Source organism: Callorhinus ursinus, unplaced genomic scaffold, assembly GCF_003265705.2.
Source record: "Callorhinus ursinus isolate GAN/ISIS: 27379988/994484 unplaced genomic scaffold, GSC_fseal_2.0 scaffold12, whole genome shotgun sequence".
NCBI lineage: Eukaryota > Metazoa > Chordata > Mammalia > Carnivora > Otariidae > Callorhinus > Callorhinus ursinus.
In genome coordinates, this window is record NW_027397074.1 from 36912984 (window position 1) to 36932848 (window position 19865).

General features: G+C 40.3%; 1 protein-coding gene across 2 annotated transcripts in view; it reads left to right on the forward strand.

The window, feature by feature from the left end:
• The first annotated feature begins 1037 nt into the window (after positions 1-1037).
• ITGB8 (integrin subunit beta 8) overlaps positions 1038-19865 on the forward strand; it is a 79191-nt gene continuing 60363 nt past the window's right edge. For both annotated transcript variants that reach the window (XR_012380244.1, XM_025872994.2), the window contains exon 1: positions 1038-2418. Coding sequence is in view for 1 of the 2 variants with exons in the window: in XM_025872994.2 (XP_025728779.1) it covers positions 2292-2418 (127 nt within the window). In the remaining variant the exon portion in view is untranslated. The remainder of the gene's footprint in view (positions 2419-19865) is intronic.

The following is a 19865-nucleotide window of genomic DNA, read 5'->3' on the forward strand; positions in this document are numbered from 1 at the left end:
AACAGAAAAAAAGAGAGTAAGAGACAGAGAAAGCCTCCTACTTGTTTTTTTACTCCAAATATGGAGATGGAAACTGTTAAACAAATAAGAAGGAGGGGAAACTCCCGCATATTTCACCTTGACCTGGCTGGACTGGTCTGATGCCTGTAAGAGGCGGGTACCCTATGAAAGACTTCGGGCAGGCTGCTAGTGGAAAAATGAGAGGTCAGACTTTACCACAGGGAACCACTCCTGCCCCTAGAGGAAAAAGAAAACCATCACCCTGTGTCTCAGACTGGAAACAGTGCCTTGTTTTCAATCCGGGGGACTGGGTTCCCTCCCCCGGCCTAGAGTGGTAGTGACAAGGATCCCAGTAGGCGCGCGGCTTCTCCGACAGTTGCCCAGCTTAATATCCGCTCCCTTTTTGCACCTAAATTTCTGAGCTGCAAGCAGGCAGAAACGCCCTGTCTCGTCCTCTCCTTTGCTTCTCTCTTGCTTCGCCGCACTTTTTAACTTCTTTGTTCCGTTTATTGGAAAGGTGACGCTTAAGGTCAAAAGACCCACTGTCACTAGCAAAACCCAGAGCCACCACCAGACCCTGGGAAGAACAAGGCTGTTCAGCCCAGGGTTGAGACTCGGAGAGGAGAAGGAAGCGCGAGAATTTCAGCTAGCAGCTCCGGGTACGGCCTCTGCGGACTGGATCAATTCTCCAAGTGTTGGGGAGATGCCGGACGGTCATGGGGTGGGGTAAAGGGTGAGCTCCTAAATCTACCATCAGAGTTGGCAGTGCGCACCCGCGGAACGGAGGGTGTTGGGGGCGGGGAGAGGGCCCCATACTCTGCTTTGTACGCTGCAGCTGCCGGGCAGTGATTCTTTCCGAACAAAGGAGCGCAGAGTGCCCGGGTGAGAGGCTGGGGTTTGTGCGCAGCTGCCATTAGTACTGAGCGAGTCTTCGTACGGGCTAGGGGAGCGTTGGGCTGTAGGGATTCGGCGAGCAGGGGGAAAGGGAACAGGGGGAGCGATTCTTGTTGCGCAGCTACGCATCGGGAGCTCTTGTGAACGGTGGGCATGACAACTATCAGAGCCAAGGGGGAGAAAAAGGGCTGGAGTGAGCAAAACAAAGAGCAAGTGTGGGCCGCGGTGACTTCATGCCTCACCAATGTCCCGCCCACGCTGCTCCGAGCTCTTGCTTGCTGCTGCTGCTGCCGCCGGAGCCGCCGCTGCGCCTGCAGGCGGCCGGGGCAAGGCGCTGGGTAGCGTGGGGCGGTTTCCTAGCAACTCGCGGCCCAGAGCGCGCCCAGCTATCCACACTTCGGGAGCCCCCCCACCCCGGGGCCGGAGCAGGACCACTGCTCCCCCGCCCCTCGCCAGCCTCGCTTCCCTCGCCTCCTCGCGGGGTGCACCGCAGAGTGCGCCAGCTGCCCGGGTTCTGGACGGCGGGACGCCTGAGCCGCACACTGGGGGCCAGAAGGACGAGGGCACGAAGCTCCCGCCCCGCGAGGCCGGGCTACTGCACCCTCGCGGAACCTCCCCTCCTGTGCTAGCGGCCGTGCGCTCCACTCCCGGCCAAGCGGGGAGCTGCTATGCCTCGCTCTGTGTCCGCGGACGCCGGCGGGGACTTCTAGGGTGCTGCCGGAGCCGTTTCCCCCAGCTGCTGGCACCCCGCGCTTCCTCCCTCGCCACCCAGGACATTGCCGTTTTGACTTTGCCCGCTGCTCAGCTGACGAGGCTGCAGAGCTGTAACTAAGTGGAATTGGCCTCCCTGCCCACCTGTGGAATTATTAGCTCGCGCTGATTGATGCGCCATCGACTTTTTTCCCCTTCGGCCTCGCCGGCGTCCCCTCCCACAGATGTAGCATCACCCAGTGATAGTACTTTAGGCTGGTTTTTCCCCCAGGCTTCGGGCTTTGTTTGGGTTTGATTCTGTTTGGCTGTTCACTAAGCTGATTTATGCAGCAGAAGCCCCATCGGCTGGAGAGAAACAAAAGCTCTTTTCTTTGTCCCAGAGCGGGCTGCGGAGGCTTCGCTCGCGTCGCCGCCCCGGGCCATTGACCGTCAGAGGAGGTGCTTCTCGCGGAGACCGCGGGACCCGCCGAGCCGAGCTGGCAGGGCCTCGGGGGCCCTGAGATGCCAAGCGGTGTCCGGGCCAGCGTACCTGCACTGCTTGCTCCGAGCCGCAGGGTCCGCCTGCTGGGCCTGCGGGCAACGTCCTAGCGACACTTGGCCCGCGGGCCCCGAGGTGCGCCCGGGAGTCGCCAGCGCGCAGCCGGATAGCAACCAGGCGGCGGGCGCGGTGCGGGCTGCTTTGCATTATGTGCCGCTCCGCCCTGGCTTTTTTTACTGCCGCATTTGTCTGCCTGCAAAACTGCCGGCCCGGTCCTGTCCCGGTCCTTCGGGCGGCCTGGGTGTTTTTAGTTGTTCTTGGACTGGGCCAGAGTGGTAAGTTGTTCTGCTTTCTTTTGTTTTCTTCTCTTCCTCAAAGGTCTTGGGCTGTGACGAACATCCTGGCCAGGTAAGTGGCCCAATGTCAGCCTCCAACTGCCCTGAGAACTTCTGAAGGGCGGGTGTGTGGCAGCGTCCTCCATTCAGGCGTCCCGAGGGAGGCCAGGTGTCAAGTATTTCCGCCCCGGAGTGACAGCAGTAACTAATTGTACGAGAAGACTATGTGTTTTGCTCCCGGGTTTGGGGGGAGCAGTAATAGAATGGAAGTTTGGAAGAGTGGAAAGTCATATTTACATAAGCCAATTTAGGGGTTCTGCTCCATCCTTGAAGGCATCCTCCTTGAAGGCATCTTTGAGGATTCCCCCCCCATCTTTTTGTGTGTGGATCCACCTACCACTAGTATTTGATTCAAGGCTGAGGGTACATTGGAGTAATGGGAGTGAGTTTTCTGGTTTTGAGTCCATGAAAGAAGAGGATGGCTGCATCCTCTATCCAGTTTCTTCTATCATAGGGCTCAGCCTGAATGAATTAAACACACTTGCAAAATATTCGTTAAGTCACCACTTTTTCAGCTTCAAAAAAAAAAAAAGTCTAGCTAATTAATCCCTCAGTCACATCAGCCCCTGAGAATAAGACCCTGAGACAGAAACCTAGACCAGGATTGACAGCTTTCAATCCAGGCAAGCCACTTCTATCAGAATTGCCTTGATTTGGAAAGGATACTTCTTTATAATGTATATTGTCCTTATTTTACAAATGAGGACAATATCTCCCATCCTAAATCACAAGAAAAGCTCAGGTCAAATAGTGCATAAAAAGGTGTGTTGGCACTTTTGAATTACGTGCAAATTTAAGGTGGCTGTACTGGATTTTTAGCAAACAGTAAAACGTACCGTAAGTAATGGTAGTAATCATCAATTTGGGATGAGTTCTTGGTTTTAAATACAGGCCAAACATTTATTTTTGCCAATACAATGATTATTGCCAATTTTTTTCTTTTTTTAACTTGCTTTATCTGTGTTTGGTCATCAAGCCCTTAAATTCTGTTAGCACCTTTCTCTGACCTCTCCTGTTGAAGTAGAGTTGTAATTGTTTTGTAGACTAAAATTTTCTCTTATGCTTTCAATTGATGTGGCATGTTTCTGCCTGAAGCTAATAAAAACGATCAAGTCATAATCTTATAAGTAAGAGTTTAACATGGAAACACCCAGCTAGTTTCACTCATTTGTTGCACATATAGTTGTCTAATGTTTGTTTCAAAGGAGAGTTACCCAGTTATGTGAAATGAGAGCAATTAGAGTAAATTTTTGTCTTGTGGTTATTTTTTGGCTTATGTGTTTATTTCAAAATAAGTGAAATTTGAAGGCAAAGGAAATAGTAACATTACCAATTATCTCTTCAGTGGGACTATGCATTGATTGCAGCAGATTTTCCACCGAGTATAATTCCATCTTGTGTTAATATGTGATGAAGTATTTTTCTAGATTTAGTAAACATGCACACATACACACACAAGAGTAAAGTGACCAAGATTGTGTCAATAGAGTATATTTTGTCCCCAGTACATAGACAAAAAAGTGCTACTGGCTTCTAAAATTTACTACTAATAACAGTATTTTAAAAATATTCATTGTGCTTGTAAAGATCAGTCAAGTTCTCCTGCAATAGCATTGTATTTCCATCCAGTGACTATAACTGGTTTGAAGCAAATACTATGAATGGGTTCCCTTGCACCTGCAGTTGTGAAAAGGGAATGCTTATCTGAAATCCAAACAAGGCATCCTTTTCCCAGTCTCTGTCAATATACAAAGGTTTCTGATGTATACTGGTTTGCGTTGCAGTTAAAATCATGCAAAAAATTTAAATTATAGCCAGTACAACTCAGAAAATTAGAGATCAGCGTAAACTGTTGTACTTTCATGATATAGCTACAAGTCTCAAATTATATGTCTTCACAGTGCAAATTAGATGCTTAAAGCTGAGTAGAAATTTAGGTATCAGTTACAAAAGAAATTTTGTTCCCTTGCTCAGTAGGTTACACCAAGGAAATGCTGAGGACAATAAAGCCATACACAAGGAACCATAAACTGCACAACAACATAACTTTGGGTTTAATTTTTGAAGTAGGATCTATAGGTCCCAAATACATGGTGGACTTTTAATAATGAATATATGGTGAGCAAGGGGGATGTTGTTAATAAATCTGACTATTTTTCTGATCTAGAAAAATGTTTTTCAACTTTCCCTGGTGGAAATCACCGACAACTGGAGAAACAATAACAGTATAAAATGGTTAATGAGTAACTGGAAAACACTAAAGAATACTTAGTGGTTAATATTTGAAGAGTTAATGTAGCAACACTATTGTTTCTACATTTGCTCGCTTTGAAAGGTTAAAAATCTTTTTTTACCTAAATTTTTATATAGCAATATAAGAGTGACAAATTTCAGAAATTACCGTTTATTTTTTTTTAAAATGTTAGCTATTATTGCAATGAAATTTCACCTTCTGTGCATAATCAACTATTTATTCTTTTAAATAACAATCAGCTAGATTAGCATTGTTTTGTAACTGTAATATTATTTTACCTCAGAACATATTTCATATCACAAGTGTTCTTAGATTTCTTTATGCTTACCTAAAGTAAGAGGATTTTTAAGAGAATCAAGGCTTCATTTTTAGAAGTCCAGTTTTCCAAAATATTTGTACAATAAGCATCCAAATTAATTCTATCTTAAAGCAACTGAGACACTTTCTGATAAAAAAAAAAGTGTGTGCTGTATATGAAAGCAAAAGAACTGAAAAATTCCCGTGTCCTCAAATAGCTCCTTCACCTGTTAACAAATTACCAGAAATTTCACCATGTAATGGATTTCTTTGGATTGGGTATGGTATTGACAGTAGGTTTCTTTTAATTTTTAACTTTATATTTGGAAATTTTCAAACACATACAGAAGCAGAGAAAATGGTATAAGGAATCACCATACACCCATCACCAGGCTTCATCAACGATCAACTCAGGGCCAACTTTTTTCATCTCTTCCCCTACTCATTTCATGTCCTTCCCCCAATAAGATTATCTTGAAGCAAATTTTGTATCATTTTATCCTAAAATATTTCAGTAAATCAAAGTACTACTGGAGGAGACACACTATTATTTGTCTCACAGCATGAATTTTTGAGTTGAAATTTAGGACTACAGGAATGTGTACTATGTTTAAAGGAAGAAATGCAGAAATGAGGGAGGAAGCAAAGACAAAGATAGTTTCAACCATTTACTTTTCAGTGATTCTGTTATGGCTGCATTAAAAATATTTCTCTTAAAACTATGCATATGTAACAGCTTTTTGGTATGCATGTATATGAAAAACAATAGCATGAATAAATCTACTTCCCCAGATGAACATCAGTTTTTTTATCCCAGTGGAATCATAGGTATAACTCGTTTTGGGTTTCAGTTTTAAGGATTGTTCCCCCTGTCTCTGGAATCGTCAGGTTTTCTCCTCTCTGCTGGATCATCTATAGCATATGCATACCCATACATGTTGTAATATCTCTCATCTTCTATTTCTCCTCTCCTTCTTAGCAAAAATCCTTGAAAGAGTTGTCCATTCTCGCTGTTCTCCAATTCTCCTCACCTTCTCTTTGAATCCACTGCAGTCAGGCTTGGGTTAATCACTTCTGCAGTTATACCGTCCTGTTAGGATCACAGTGCCCTTCCTATCGCCACAGCAGATAGCCTGTTTATGGTTTTCATCCCACTGGCCTATCATCTGTCAGTGAGTTGACACTGTCGACCACTCCCTCCTTCAAAACACTTCTTTCCTTGACTTCCTGAACCCACATTCTCTTGGTTTAAGCTCCTTCTCTCTCTCTCTGATGTTGGTTCTTCCTCCTGTCCCAACTCTAAATGTCAAAGTGGCTGAGGACTCAGTCCTCAAACTTTCTTTTCTAGATATATACTGAGTCTTCAGATGGACTAATACAGTTTTGGGTCTTAAATACCACTTGTATGCTGACAACTCCAGTCCTGACCTCTTCTCTGATCTCCAGAGGGGATAGCAAACTACCTATTGGGCATCTCCACCGTATGTCTAAAGGCAAAATCAACCTAATGTATTCAAAACCAAACATCCAGTTTTCTCCCCCAAGCTTGCTTCTTTCATACTCTTCCTCATCTCACTAAGTGATCAGCCACACTTCCGTAGTACAGGGTAACACTTTGGTGGCATCCTTGATTTCTGTTTCTCTCACATTCCACAGTCACTTTACCACCTCCACTACCACCACTCTGGTCCATGCCATTTTTTGCTTGAACTATTGAATGCCTACTAAACTGTCTTCTCTGCTTCACAGTGCAGCCAGACTTACCTTTTTAAAATGTGCCTCGGATTCTGTCACTCCTCCCCTCAGAGCTCTACGTGGTTTCTTCTCATCTACCTCAAATTGAAGGCCAAGTCTTTACATGGCTTCCAAGATCCTGATGACTTCCTGACCTCACCTCCTTATTCTCCTTTCCTCTCTCACTCTGTTCCAGCAACACTGATCCTTGCTATGCCTTGGATGTACGATGCATGATCCTACCTCCAATCTTGAACTCACTATTCCTCTGCCTGGAATGTGTTCCCATGAGATATATTTCTGATTCCCTCTCCCTTAGTCCTTCCAGATGTCTACTCAAATATCATCTTAGCAAAGAGGCCCTCTCTGTCCTCCTTAACAACACTATCTAGTGCCTTACCCGGGATCATATATATATATATAGTAGCATCCCTGATATATTATATAGTTGTCTCCTGTCTTTTTCTCTTGCTCCCAACCCAGCAACTACATTATAGCTTATAAGGGAAGGTACTTTGCTCTTGTTTTAGTTATGGAAATGCCAGTTATGTAAAAGATGCTCAATAAAAAAAAAAAAAAAAAAAAAAGATGCTCAATACATATTTGTTGAATGAATGAAAGAATAAATAAATTTCTTCTCAGTTTTGTTATCATACTGATTCTCTGTTCATTCCAAGACAGGGCTTCATTTATTTTCTCTCAACCTCTCTAATCTTTGTAACAAAGAGATGAACTGAAGAATCAAGTCCCACTATATTTATTAGATAATAACAGAACCTTCTTCCAGAAGAAAAAACAAAGGTATTTCTATATTTAGTATAGACATGAAAAAATTGCCTAATAAGCCAATTTTGCTGTGATTTTTTTTGTCCATTCACATTTGATAAAAGTTGAATGAATCTTGTAACCTCTTTTTTCTTTTTTTTTGAAAAGTATACCTATCTTCAAGTGGTAGAACCATATATACAGGACTGTAAAAAGTAGGACTGACCAGGGGCACCTGGGTGGCTCAGTCGTTAAGCGTCTGCCTTCAGCTCAGGTCATGATTCCAGGGTCCCGGGATCGAGCCCCACATCAGACTCTCTGCTTAGTGGGGAGCCTGCTTCTCCCTCTGTCTGCAGCTCCCTCTGCTTGTTCTCTCTCTCTCTCTCTCTCTGGCAAATAAATAAAATCTTAAAAAAAAAAAAAGTAGGACTGAGCAGGGCACCTGGGTGGTTCAGTCAGTTGAGCATCCAGGGCTTGGTTTCAGCTCAGGTCCTGATCTCAGGGTCTGGGATGGAGCCCCCTGTTGGACTCTGTGCTCAACAGGGAGTCTGCCTAAGGAGTCTCTCCCTCTTCCTACGCCGCTCCCCCCCACTTGCTCGCTCTCTCAAATAAACAAATAAATATTTTTAAAAAGATAAGACCGACCAGGTATAAAAGAAATAATTGTACCAGCTGATAATTTTTTCCCATGTGTGTTTAAGTTTTAAAGATAAATTATTTATTCATGAACGTATACAACTGGTAAGCTAATTAAGCCTTAATTAGACCAAAAACAAAATTAGTTAATAATTTTAATAAACAAAGAGGAGTTGGGAGGTATTATTTAGGAGAGTAAAGGTCATCTTTGAATAGGTTTTAATATAGGCAATAACAAGATAAATACGATAATCAGTTTTCATTCCAATATTTTTATGAGGCATGAGAAATATGATATAGCAACACTATATTGCCTTTTCAATCTTCCTATTCCCCATTTTGAATGAACCTTCCTCAAAACAAAGTATTTGAGATAACCTGGTTTTGTTGCTCAACAGTTTAGAGCCTTTTCTGCCACACCTGTTAAATTTGACCTATCCAGGTATCAGCAGTTGGGTGTGTTAAATTCCTCATTTTGTTCACCACCACCACCACCACCACCCACACAGTCACTTTACTGTCCACCAGCTGGGGGTCAGAGGGTATTGTTTTGATCTCAGTTTCTTTAGACTCTAATAAACAGGAGCCAATCCTCTACGGGGACCATCAGTTTTCTTGAAAAGTAATAAACTATTTGCCTTTATGGAGTCTTTCTCTTGCCTGTACCTAATAAGCTAAGATGCTCAAAGCATCCCCCTTGAAAATGCCTGTTGTATAGCAGTCTGTCATTTAAATGATGTCTTTTTGCTGGTTTGGTGAGTCTCATTGAGTAACTGCTATAAAAATTGTGTTACTTGTGATATTATCGAATCTTACCTTACCAAACTGATGTAAGGAAATAGTCTTTTTATATGTTCATCAAATAATCTAACGATATTCATAACCAACCCTGTACTGTATATGCTTAAGTACTTCTTGGTTCTCAAAACTAGTCCCTGTTGCAGCCCAAATCTATACATTTAGAGTTTTGCCAGCATGAGAATGCTGAGCCCTATATATCTTCTCCAGTTATATATGAAATGCATTCTGGAAGCTGTTTATTGATTATAAAATAAAAGCAGCCATAGAAAAAATAATATTTTATGATGATTCATATTGTATTTTATTAAATTGAACAATTAAATTACTGAGCTTAAGTAGGTGACCTAATTGTTAATCTCTAAAAATGTCACTTTCCCAATTATATCCTAAAGAAGTCATGTAAGGGTGACTTCTGTATGTAGTGGAAAGAAAGTATAATGCTCATGTCATGTAACAAACACGTGGGTAGCTCTCACTCTATACTGTTCACTGATCTAACTGATACACCACATTAATTTAATCTTCATACTAATACTATAAGATAGGTAGAATTATCATCTCTGTTTTAGAGATGATGAAATTGAAGCCCAGAGGAAATAACTGGCTCAAAGTCACCTAGCTAGTAAGTAGAAGAGATGAGATTTGAACTCTGTTATGTTGCCTCTTACCTTCTTCAAAAAATTTCTGGGTGTTGCTCTAAGTTATACACTCACTGTGACTGTCAGATGAAAGAGGACCTTCACACACTCCTGTGGGGATTCCTGAGTCCTATGCTGTAACAATGTTACTGGCACAGAACCACAGATGGGAATATACTGATTTGTGATTTGGGGGCATGATCCAAGCATACCTCAGGTGGAAGCTCCCAAACACTCTCAGCTCATCTTAAATATACCTCACTATGGTTAGTTTCCTGTCATAGTGAGAATGGAAACAAGACATGTGGCTTTATGGGAGTAACCTGGAAGGTAACTGTGCCTCACATAGGATTTCCAATGTGTTACAGATGTGTATGACTTGTGGTTATGAGAGAGAAAGAAAAAGAGACTGATCTGCTAAGTATGTGGTTACCTGTTCAGTCAAAAGTGTTCAAAGGGACAAAATCACAGTATATGGGTGACACGGCTGATCATCATAAGACTTGTGGCATTCTTAGCTGCTTGGAGCTACTCTATTATAGCTTGATACTTTATATTGTTTAATATATTTACATTATTTTGTCTCCATGAATTTTTACTAAAGTAGGTAATTCTTTGGCTGTTAAATATTTGCAGTGATGAGCCATGCTTAGCAGTATTGGTTATTTACAGCATTTCCAGTATATTCTAGGCTGAAGGAATATACTACAATGCTTTCTTCAGGCATAAGTTTTTGCTGTTGATTTTTTTTTTTTTTTGCAGTTTTACGATTTTATTTGATGGTCAGCAGTTTTTATCCATATTTACTATAGTTTTTTTTTTAATTTAAAGATTTTATTTATTTATTTGAGAGAGAGAGAGAATGAGAGAGAGCACATGAGAGGGGTTAGGGTAAGAGGGAGAAGCAGACTCCCTGCCGATCAGGGAGCCCGATGTGGGACTTGATCCAGGGACTCCAGGATCATGACCTGAGCCGAAGGCAGTTGCTTAACCAACTGAGCCACCCAGGCGCCCCATATTTACTATAGATTTTTGAAAGCTGTGACAAGTACATGGGTAACCAGAAATATAGAGCTTATTTAGTGAATCTTTATCTTTATGTGTTCTGGACAACCAAATACACATTCAGTGCAGGACATTCCTTATTCCTTTGACCCAGAGAGCTCTGTTGAGCCTGGTGTCAATGCACATATCTGGAGTTCCCTTTTCCTTCATGGAAAATTTCCAGGCCCTCTTTGAGTGCCTGAGGGGCATGGTTCTTAAAGTCCATTCCATGGATGCACTTGTGAATGCCCTTAGTGTATTCCCTGGTCGCCCTCTCATTAAGGGCAGGCCCTTCTTATCCTTGTCACTCTTCTTTGAGGGGGCCATCCAGGGAACACAAGGGATTATGTCCCTTCAGGGAGAAGTTTGATGCTGAGACATCAAAGGCTCTACCCAAGCACTAGGAATACAGTAGAGAGCAAAACAAAATTCCTGCTGTCATGATGCTTACATTCTAATTGAAAAGGACAAATATATGTATTATGCATGTGCTTATATATATATAAACATATGTATGATAAAATATATATTATATATAAAATATACATATTTTATTACATATGATATGTATATGTCATATATATACACATATGGTAAAAAGAAGAAAAAATAGAGCAGAGTGAGAAATTGTCCTGAGAGAGAGAAAGACTGAGAGAGGCTGTTATTATATATGAGAGTCAGAGCAGGCTATTTTAATAAGATGACATTAAATTTTTTTAAATTTTTAATTTTTTCTTTCTATGGTCCACTTAAGGCATTTCACAATCTTTCCGATGGTTCAGCTCCTCTAAAAAGGAGGGGAAAGATATGTTAGGATTTCCAAGTTGATAACAATAATAGGAATTTTCCTCTCCTTTGCTATTAAAGGGGATCAAATTCTCACTTATGGTGAGATGTAAGGTAGTGAAGGGGTGACAAGATGATAAGTAAGTGGGTGAGACTAGGTAAGGTGTTTAAAGGAAAATGGAGATTTTTATTTTTTTAACATCAATTCTTTGTCCATAATGGTTTCTCAAGTTTATCTCCTCTTTTTAATACAATGCTGCTAGAGTAGGAAAAGCCTGAAATAGCCTTCATTCTATGAGCTTCCTAACTGATCTCCAGCATTTCAAATCTTTGTCCACATTTTTCCTTTCTACTCAGAACCTTCTATGGCTCCCACTGTCTTCAGGCTGTTCCACATTGCAGACAGATTCCTACCAGAGCATCTCATGCCTAACCCTCTGAATCCTTATTCATGTCCCATTTCCACACCCACCTATGACCTTCTTAAGAGAGAAACTGCAGGGCACCAGAGTGGTGCAGTTGGTTGAGCAACTGACTTTTGGTTTCGGCTCCTCTCATGATCTCAGGGCCCTGATCTCAGGGTCTTGAGATCCAGCCCCGCATCGGGCTCCACACTCAGCATGGAGTCTGCTTAAGACTCTCTCTCCCTCTTTCCCTGCCCCCTTCCTCTCTCTCTCTCTCTCTCTCTCTCTCTCTTAAATAAATAAATAAATCTTAAAAAAAAAGAAAGAAAGAGAAACTTCCTGTTGGTTCTGTATCTCCAAAGCCTGGCATACAGTAGGTCCTAAGAAACTATTTGAAATAAATGACTCAATGAGTGAAGTGAGGATAATAGTGATTAGCTTAAAAATGCATATCTAGGCAAATAAGCCTCTTTAGCTCTAATCCTCATTTGAATTTGAACTTTAAGAAATACAGTTTTCTTTTAAAAGCAAGTTCTACTATAAAAGTTTTAATGCCATAAAATACACTTGTTTCTGCTTTCTCAGTCCACTCCAGAAAGCAGTTTCTTGGCTTTATAGGCAAATCTTTAGCAGAGATCAAAATAGAGACTTCATTTTTTTAAATCTATTCTTTATAAAATTGTTTTCCTTTTGAATTTCTGTGATAATTACTTTCATTGTTGATAAATAAGTATAAAAAATAATCTTGATCCTCTACCCTCAATCTGTACTTTAAAACTGATTTCTATTTAGATCATACAAACTGGAATTTATAGTCATTTAACCAAATACTAAAACTGATATTGATGACAGACTATTCTAATCCATTTAATCATTATTCATTCAGATTTTCTTAAAACATCTATAGCTTTGTGTCAGGCATGGTTCTGGGTTCTGGAGTTAAAAGAATAACAATAGTTAACATTTGTGAAGTATTTTCTGTATGCCAGGTACCCTTCTGTACATATGGTGTAAAAATATATCCTTTAATGCTCACAACCCTCTGAGGTATGTACTCTGATAATTCCCATTTTATAGTTAAGCAGACTAATTAAAGAGATATTGAATAACTTCTTCAGGATCTCTTAGCTAATAAGTAATGTGACTCTACACCCTCAATCATCATCCAGGGGTCTTCCAGGGGTGAGAAGAGTCCCTCCTCTGGCTCTCCCCACAGGCAAGTTATCTATGTTGTCTGACTATTCAGTCTTTGGTCCCCTTCTAGATCATCTCCAGAATTCTCTGCCCAAACAGCCCCAAATTACTTTCAGGGCCATCCTTTGGGTAGACCGTGCTACCTGTATGCCAAACTCCAAGAGAGGGGAAGTAAACAGAGCTTGGAAATGCACGCTGGAGTGTCCATGCTGGTAAGTGATAGGCTTCTTGCAATGCAGAATAAAACTAGAAGAGAGAAATGGAGCAGATCAGGGGCTGGAGGGGCAACACTTTATACAGTGCCAAGTTGCCAAACAGAAATCTAAAGAGTCTGAAATTCTAAATTCAACTTAGCCTTCTAGCATATTATCAATGTATATTTATCAAGATAAGAAAATATAACTTATTTTATTTAATGATTTCTTAGTCTGGGTTGTTACTGTTAATTATTTAGTCTTGTTAAGCCCACCACCATTTTTACTCTTACTCTGGGCCCTAAAAAAGTTAAGGACAGACTTGTCTAGTAATTTATATATTATTCTAGGAAGAGTGACAAACAATGAAAACACCAGTGCTTACTGCATAAGGAAAAATAACCTCATGTCAAGGTGCTTTTATTTGTTAGTAACAAAATGCCTTTTGGTAAACTCTAAGATGTGAACAGATTACACTGAATCCTATTTTCTTGCAAAGAGTGTTACAGTAAGAGTCTAATGTATGCATATTTTTAATTTAGTTTTTCCTTTTTATTTCCCCTATTAATTTAAAATATGTCACAGAAAGGAATATTTTACTGACATGAATTAGCCAAATTTGGTTGAATTATTCAGCTGGCATATATTTAATATCTGTAAGTGAATGAATAGGTAAACATTTCCATACTGCTTTCGTGGATTAAAGGCCTATTTTTCATTTTAAAAATCAATCTTGGGGCACCTGGGTGGCTCAGTCGTTAAGCGTCTTTGTTCAGCTCAGGTCATGATCCCAGGGTCCTGGGATCAAGCCCCGCATCAGGCTCCCTGCTCCACGGGGAGTCTGCTTCTCCCTCTCCCACTCCCCCTGCTTGTGTTCCCTCTCTAGCTGTGTCTCTCTGTCAAATAAATAAATAAAATCTTTAAAAAAAAATCAATCTTAATGTGACCTTTCTGTTCAGAGTAAGTAAATTAGTATAATTTACATATCAAAGAAAAATAATGAAAGTCAAAATGGTTTCCATTGGGATTTTATAATTTAATTAAAAGAGTCCTACCTTTCAACAAAAGTACTAAGATCAATTCATGCGAGGGAACTACTAATATTAGACAGACTTATTAAAATTACCTTCCCAGGATGCCTGGGTGGCTCAGTCAGTTAAGTGTCTGCCTTTGGCTCAGGTCATGATCCCAGGGTCCTGGGATGGAGTCCCCCAAGTCCCACATTGGGCTACTTGCTCAGCAGGGAGCCTGCTTCTGCTTCTCTCTCTGCCTGCCACTCCTCCTGCTTATGATCTCTCTCTCCCTCTCTCTCTGACAAATAAATAAAATATTTAAAAATAAATAAGTAAATAAAATTACCTTCCCTAAGTTATTTTTTAGAAGTTCCCAACTAAAATTAGTTTAGGAAATAAGAGTAAGATCATTAAATTAGAATTGCAATGTTAAATTATAGTGGTCTTATTGTATATATAACTCAAGATGATTTTTAAAATGCTTTTGAGTGCTTATTATTTAAAGTACTAAATGTTCATATTTTATTTTTTTAAGGATTTTATTTATTTATTTGAGAGAGAGAAACAGCATGAGAGGGAAGAGGGTCAGAGGGAGAAGTAGGCTCCCTGCCCCGATGTGGGGCTGGATCCCAGGACTCCGGAATCATGACCTGAGCCGAATACAGTCACTTAACCAACTGAGCCACCCAGCTGCCCCTAAATGTTCTTATTTTAAAACAACATAGAAGCTTTTAAAAAGTGGCCTTTCATGATAATCTTATCAATGAGCCAACAATCATTACTATAGTGGTTTTGGAGAAGTGTTATCTCTTTTTCCCAGGTGTTTTTATTATTTTGTGTTACTTTGTTTTTTTTTTAATCAACAAACACTGTTCCATTTGTCAAAGTCAGTCTTTGCCATTCCAGGTCAGTACTGGTGCAGTTTGATTTAGAAAACTGCCTCTCAAAATCACAGTCCCCAGATTGTATGGAGGAAGGAAAAGTACCTGCCAAGGGCTAGTTCAAGCCAAAGTCCATGGGAGAGACCAAGTTTAGAAGTGGAGGGGAAGTCTGGTAATGAAGGCAGGAAGATGAAAGACAAGAAATGTCAGCTGTGAAGAAATAAATGTACCAAATATGTCTTACTAGGTATGTGAAGTGGACAGTTGCTTTTGGCCAGGGATGTTTTGATGTTTTGCATGGTTTGGGATCAAACTTCCTTTTATGATAGAAAAAATTGGTATTTTGAGATATGCCAATGGTAAAGTGCAGCCACAGTTGAGGTACTGTTTGTTCCACATATACATATGGTACCAGGGTCCTACCCTTTGAATTGAACCACAAACATTTTCCCAGATACAAGCATTTTTCCTGATTTGAGTGGAGAGCATATATTTAGTAAAATTCCCTAGTAACTGTGACAGATACTGGGTAGAGAAAGGAGCTGGGTGGAAAGCTTATGGAATGAGGGATTACCACTATGCTCCAAAGCAGACTGAGAATATTATGAGGTTGAACAAAGAAAATAGTTAAAAGAAGAATTCAAAATTCTACAAGATTAGGCTGACAGTAGGTACCTTAAGGAATGCCAAACTAGGAAATGTCTTTCCTTATTGCCAGCTTGCTAGGAGGCTGGACTGGCTCTGCCTGGTGGTGTAAGGTATTCACTGACAGCAGTAGAACAAAGAATGCGAGAAAGTTTTTGGGTGTGTAGGAATTGCTGTACAACTGGCTGTTCTAGTTGGAAACAAAGAACTCACTGTAGCAGAACTGTATTGTTGGCAGAAAAAAAATGACCTAGCTGGGCTCTTTTTTAGTACAAGGCATACCTCCCAAGGTGTTGCTCTATTGTCTTTGTGTGCATTTGGTCTGAACTTTTATTGAATTTATTGAATTGAAGACAAGCAGAATGTAATTTGCAAAAGAAAACCCTCTAGAAATGATAGATGGGGCTTAAGTTCCAAGGGAATTCATTTGGAAGATAGTAACACTAAAAAAACCCTCAAGAAGAGAGTAAGAGAGTAAGTTTTTAACCTTTTGGTTAAAAAGGTTCCTTGTGGGAATGTTTCAGCCATAACCATCTAGAACCAGAGCCTTAAGGTGAGGGCCAACGTAAGATAATCATAGTGCCTAAAGTCTGAAGTTGGTAACGGAAACACAACGACTAAACGTTATTAGTACCAGTCTCTAGTTCAGAGGATGTAACATGTTTGATGCCTCTTGAAGAATTCAAAGCCACATAATGTTTGGTGACATTTCATGGGACGATGATGGGACAGGAGAGGGGAGTGGGTTTCTGAGCATGTCCTGTGCCTTCCTGAAGGCAGCACAGCACAGCCGGAGAATGAGGCCAGGGCTCCCTGTGAGGGTACACATGGTATTAATATACATGTCCAGGACTAACCCTTGGCTACTTGGAGGTCAGCATAGCATTGATGCCAGAGGGCAGTGCTCTCTGAGAACAGGGTCACAGACTAGATTATCTGCTGATAGACTTGATGGGACAGAAACTGACTTACAGACGTTATAAAAAGTCAGATCTCAGGGACGCCTGGGTGGCTCAGTCAGTTAAGTGTCTGCCTTCGGCTCAGGTGATGATCACAGCGTCCTGGAACAGAGCCCCACATCAGGTTCCCTGCTCAGGGGAAAGCCTGCTTCTCCCTCTCCCTCTGCACTTCCCCCACCCACTCATGTTCTCTATCTCAAATAAATAAATAAAATCTTAAAAAGAAAAAGTCAGATATCACTTTCATGGTTTCATGATCCAGTAGCCCCTCATGAGAATTCCCTACCACAGTCCCTGGCCCCGGGATTGATAATGGCTCTGCCCCAGGTGGGATTTGGATTGATTTGGATGATTACATGGAATCAGATGAGGCCAAAAACCACGAGCAAGGGCATGAATACATTGTAAGATTTAGGAAAGTGTCTGGAAATAACAAAGATGGGGAGGGTTATATTAAATAAGAGCTTAGGACTTTGAAAGAATAGAAATTGATACTTTTGGGAGATGGGGAGGTAGAGAGTTAGGGAGAGCCTTACAAGCAGCCAGTGAGAATGAAAAGAAGACTAAAGCATTGGTTGAAGATTTACCCAAAGAAAGATGAACTCTGATAAAGCTAAGTTTTGATGAAGGAGAAGTAGTCGCTGGCCCATTTGGGGACATATGGAGAATACGGAGCAAGAATTTCATAGGACAATACAGACTATAGATTAGTTCATTATATAATATCACTATTAAATGTCCTGAATTCACCAATTCTTTGGTGGTTTTGTAAGAGAACATCCTTGTTCTTAGGAAGTACACACTAAAGACGATGAGGTAAAACATTATCCAACTGATACATATGTATAAAGAAGTACCTAGTCAAATTCCACACAACGAAATTAAACTGGACAATTATTATTTGAAATAGTTTAAGGTAATTAAAGTACTATAGAAGATTAAATTTCTATCCTATGACAGGTGAAAATCTTTTCATTATAATTCAGAATTTTCTTTGTCTGAACCCAAAAGTAAAATGAATTTTATAAAAGACACTTAAGTATTTAGGAGGATCTTCATCACTGGAGATAGAAGAAACTTTACTATAGAGAATAGAATATAAAATATATTATTAATGTGTACTTTAAGCCGTATTAGTATTATCAGCAATAATAGTATTAATTCCTAAGATACTTAATCTTTCATTTGGTATTACTACACACTCCTTTCAATTTTTCATATGGCTGAAGGCTTGCAAGAAGTTCCTGATAGAATATAAAAAATAATTTTTGAATTTGAAAAATAATTTTATCATCCAACAACTGAGCTAAATCTATTTGAAGGAGCATTAAAATAATTTACCCCTTGATCTGAATGGAAGTCATGTAAATCAGATAAGTACAGTGTAGGAATAAAAGACTTTAGTTACCCACTAACTAATCTGTAAGTATCTGTAAGTCAGGATTTATGTGAGATGTCATTGGCTTACCTCTTAAAAACCACATAAAGTAATTTAATATTTTTGTATATAGTACCAGGAAAGAAATATGTTTCCTCACTGTGCACTCATTGTCCTTTAGGTAACAAAAAATACTCCATCTAAGTTAATTCACAAAGCTAATTTTAAATAAAATGTATTGATATAATTTACATTAACAAACTGCATCTCTTTAAAGTGCCAATTAGTGGGTTTTGACAGACGTATAGGCCTGTGGAACTATGGCTATAATCAGCATAAAGAACACTTCTGTCCTTCAGAAAACTTGCTTGTGCCTCTAAGCTGACAGTGTTAAAACAAAACAGTGAGGGGCGCCTGGGTGGCTCAGTCGTTAAGCGTCTGCCTTCGGCTCAGGTCATGGTCCCAGGGTCCTGGGATCGAGCCCTGCATCGGACTCCCTGCTCCACGGAAAGCCTGCTTCTCCCTCTCCCACTCCCCCTGCTTGTCTTCCCCCTCTCGCTGTGTCACTCTCTGTCAAATAAAAAAAATAAGTCTTCCATATTATAAATGGTATCTTAAGATATTCCCATAAACTAACAGAACTGTGCAATGCTATAAAGCAAATGTTCTCCACCAATCATGTCCTTTTAACTCAGACTCTATATTTTAAATTTTTTTTAGAGCACATAAAAAGGAGGAGCACTTTCTCTGCTTCATCAGCCAGGAAGCAAAACCCCAGCAAAGTTAAATTATCAAGCCAAGGTCAGAGAATAGGCAGTTATGGACAAGAACAAGTTCCCTGCTTCCCTGTTCCAGATTTGGCTTCCCAGACAGAACTGGAAATTCACAAATGGAAATAGCAACTGCAAACACCATTTCAAGTGCTTCTGCCTAATTAGCATGCAGCCCAGAGCTGTCCACTGGCAAAAGGTTGGGGAAACAAGTTGTAAAAGGATAAGTTCTCCCTTATGCTGAAAAACTGCCAACCAATCTAATTTAGGCACTCAGCACTCAGTGAGATGTTCAGGCTGGAGCTTCAGTGTTAAAACTCAAAAGTCTCCTTGTACATGGAAATAAAATGAATTTTGAAAAGGGCACTGTAGTATTTAGGGAGGTCTTTGGCACTGATGACAGAAAATAATCCTGCTGGGGTAATCTAACATCCTCATCTTGAGAGTGGGACTGATAATAGGAAAAGTAATGACATACTACTTGTATGGAAGAATTATCTTGAGGCCCATGGGAATTATTATTGAGTCATTACTTAAGGACTAATAATAGTTTAATTAGCAAGAGCTTTAAATCATACTTTGGCATAATTGTCTTTATGTCATTCTCTATTGCATATAGGACGTTATTCAAGAGAAAAGGCTTGGTAATTAGAACTGGGTTCCAACTTGTTCTCTGTTGACTTTAGGATGAGACTTTCCCTAAGCTATAGTTCCCCATCTTTACAGATGGGCATGCTTTCCTCATAGGGTTTTTCTAAACTTTCAGTGAAATAATACATATAAGGTGTTTGGTAGAGGACCCAAAACCCAAGTAATCATTTAATAAATATTTATTCTTTTTTATTTTCCCTAATTTATCCTATTGTATATATAGGTTTGCTTTTTGAAGTGGCAGAGTAAAATATAAATACCTTTCTGGTCTTTGAAATCTAATTGCAGGAAAGCCAAATGCTAAATGAACTTAAATTCACTTTGTGTCCTAATTTATTTTTTA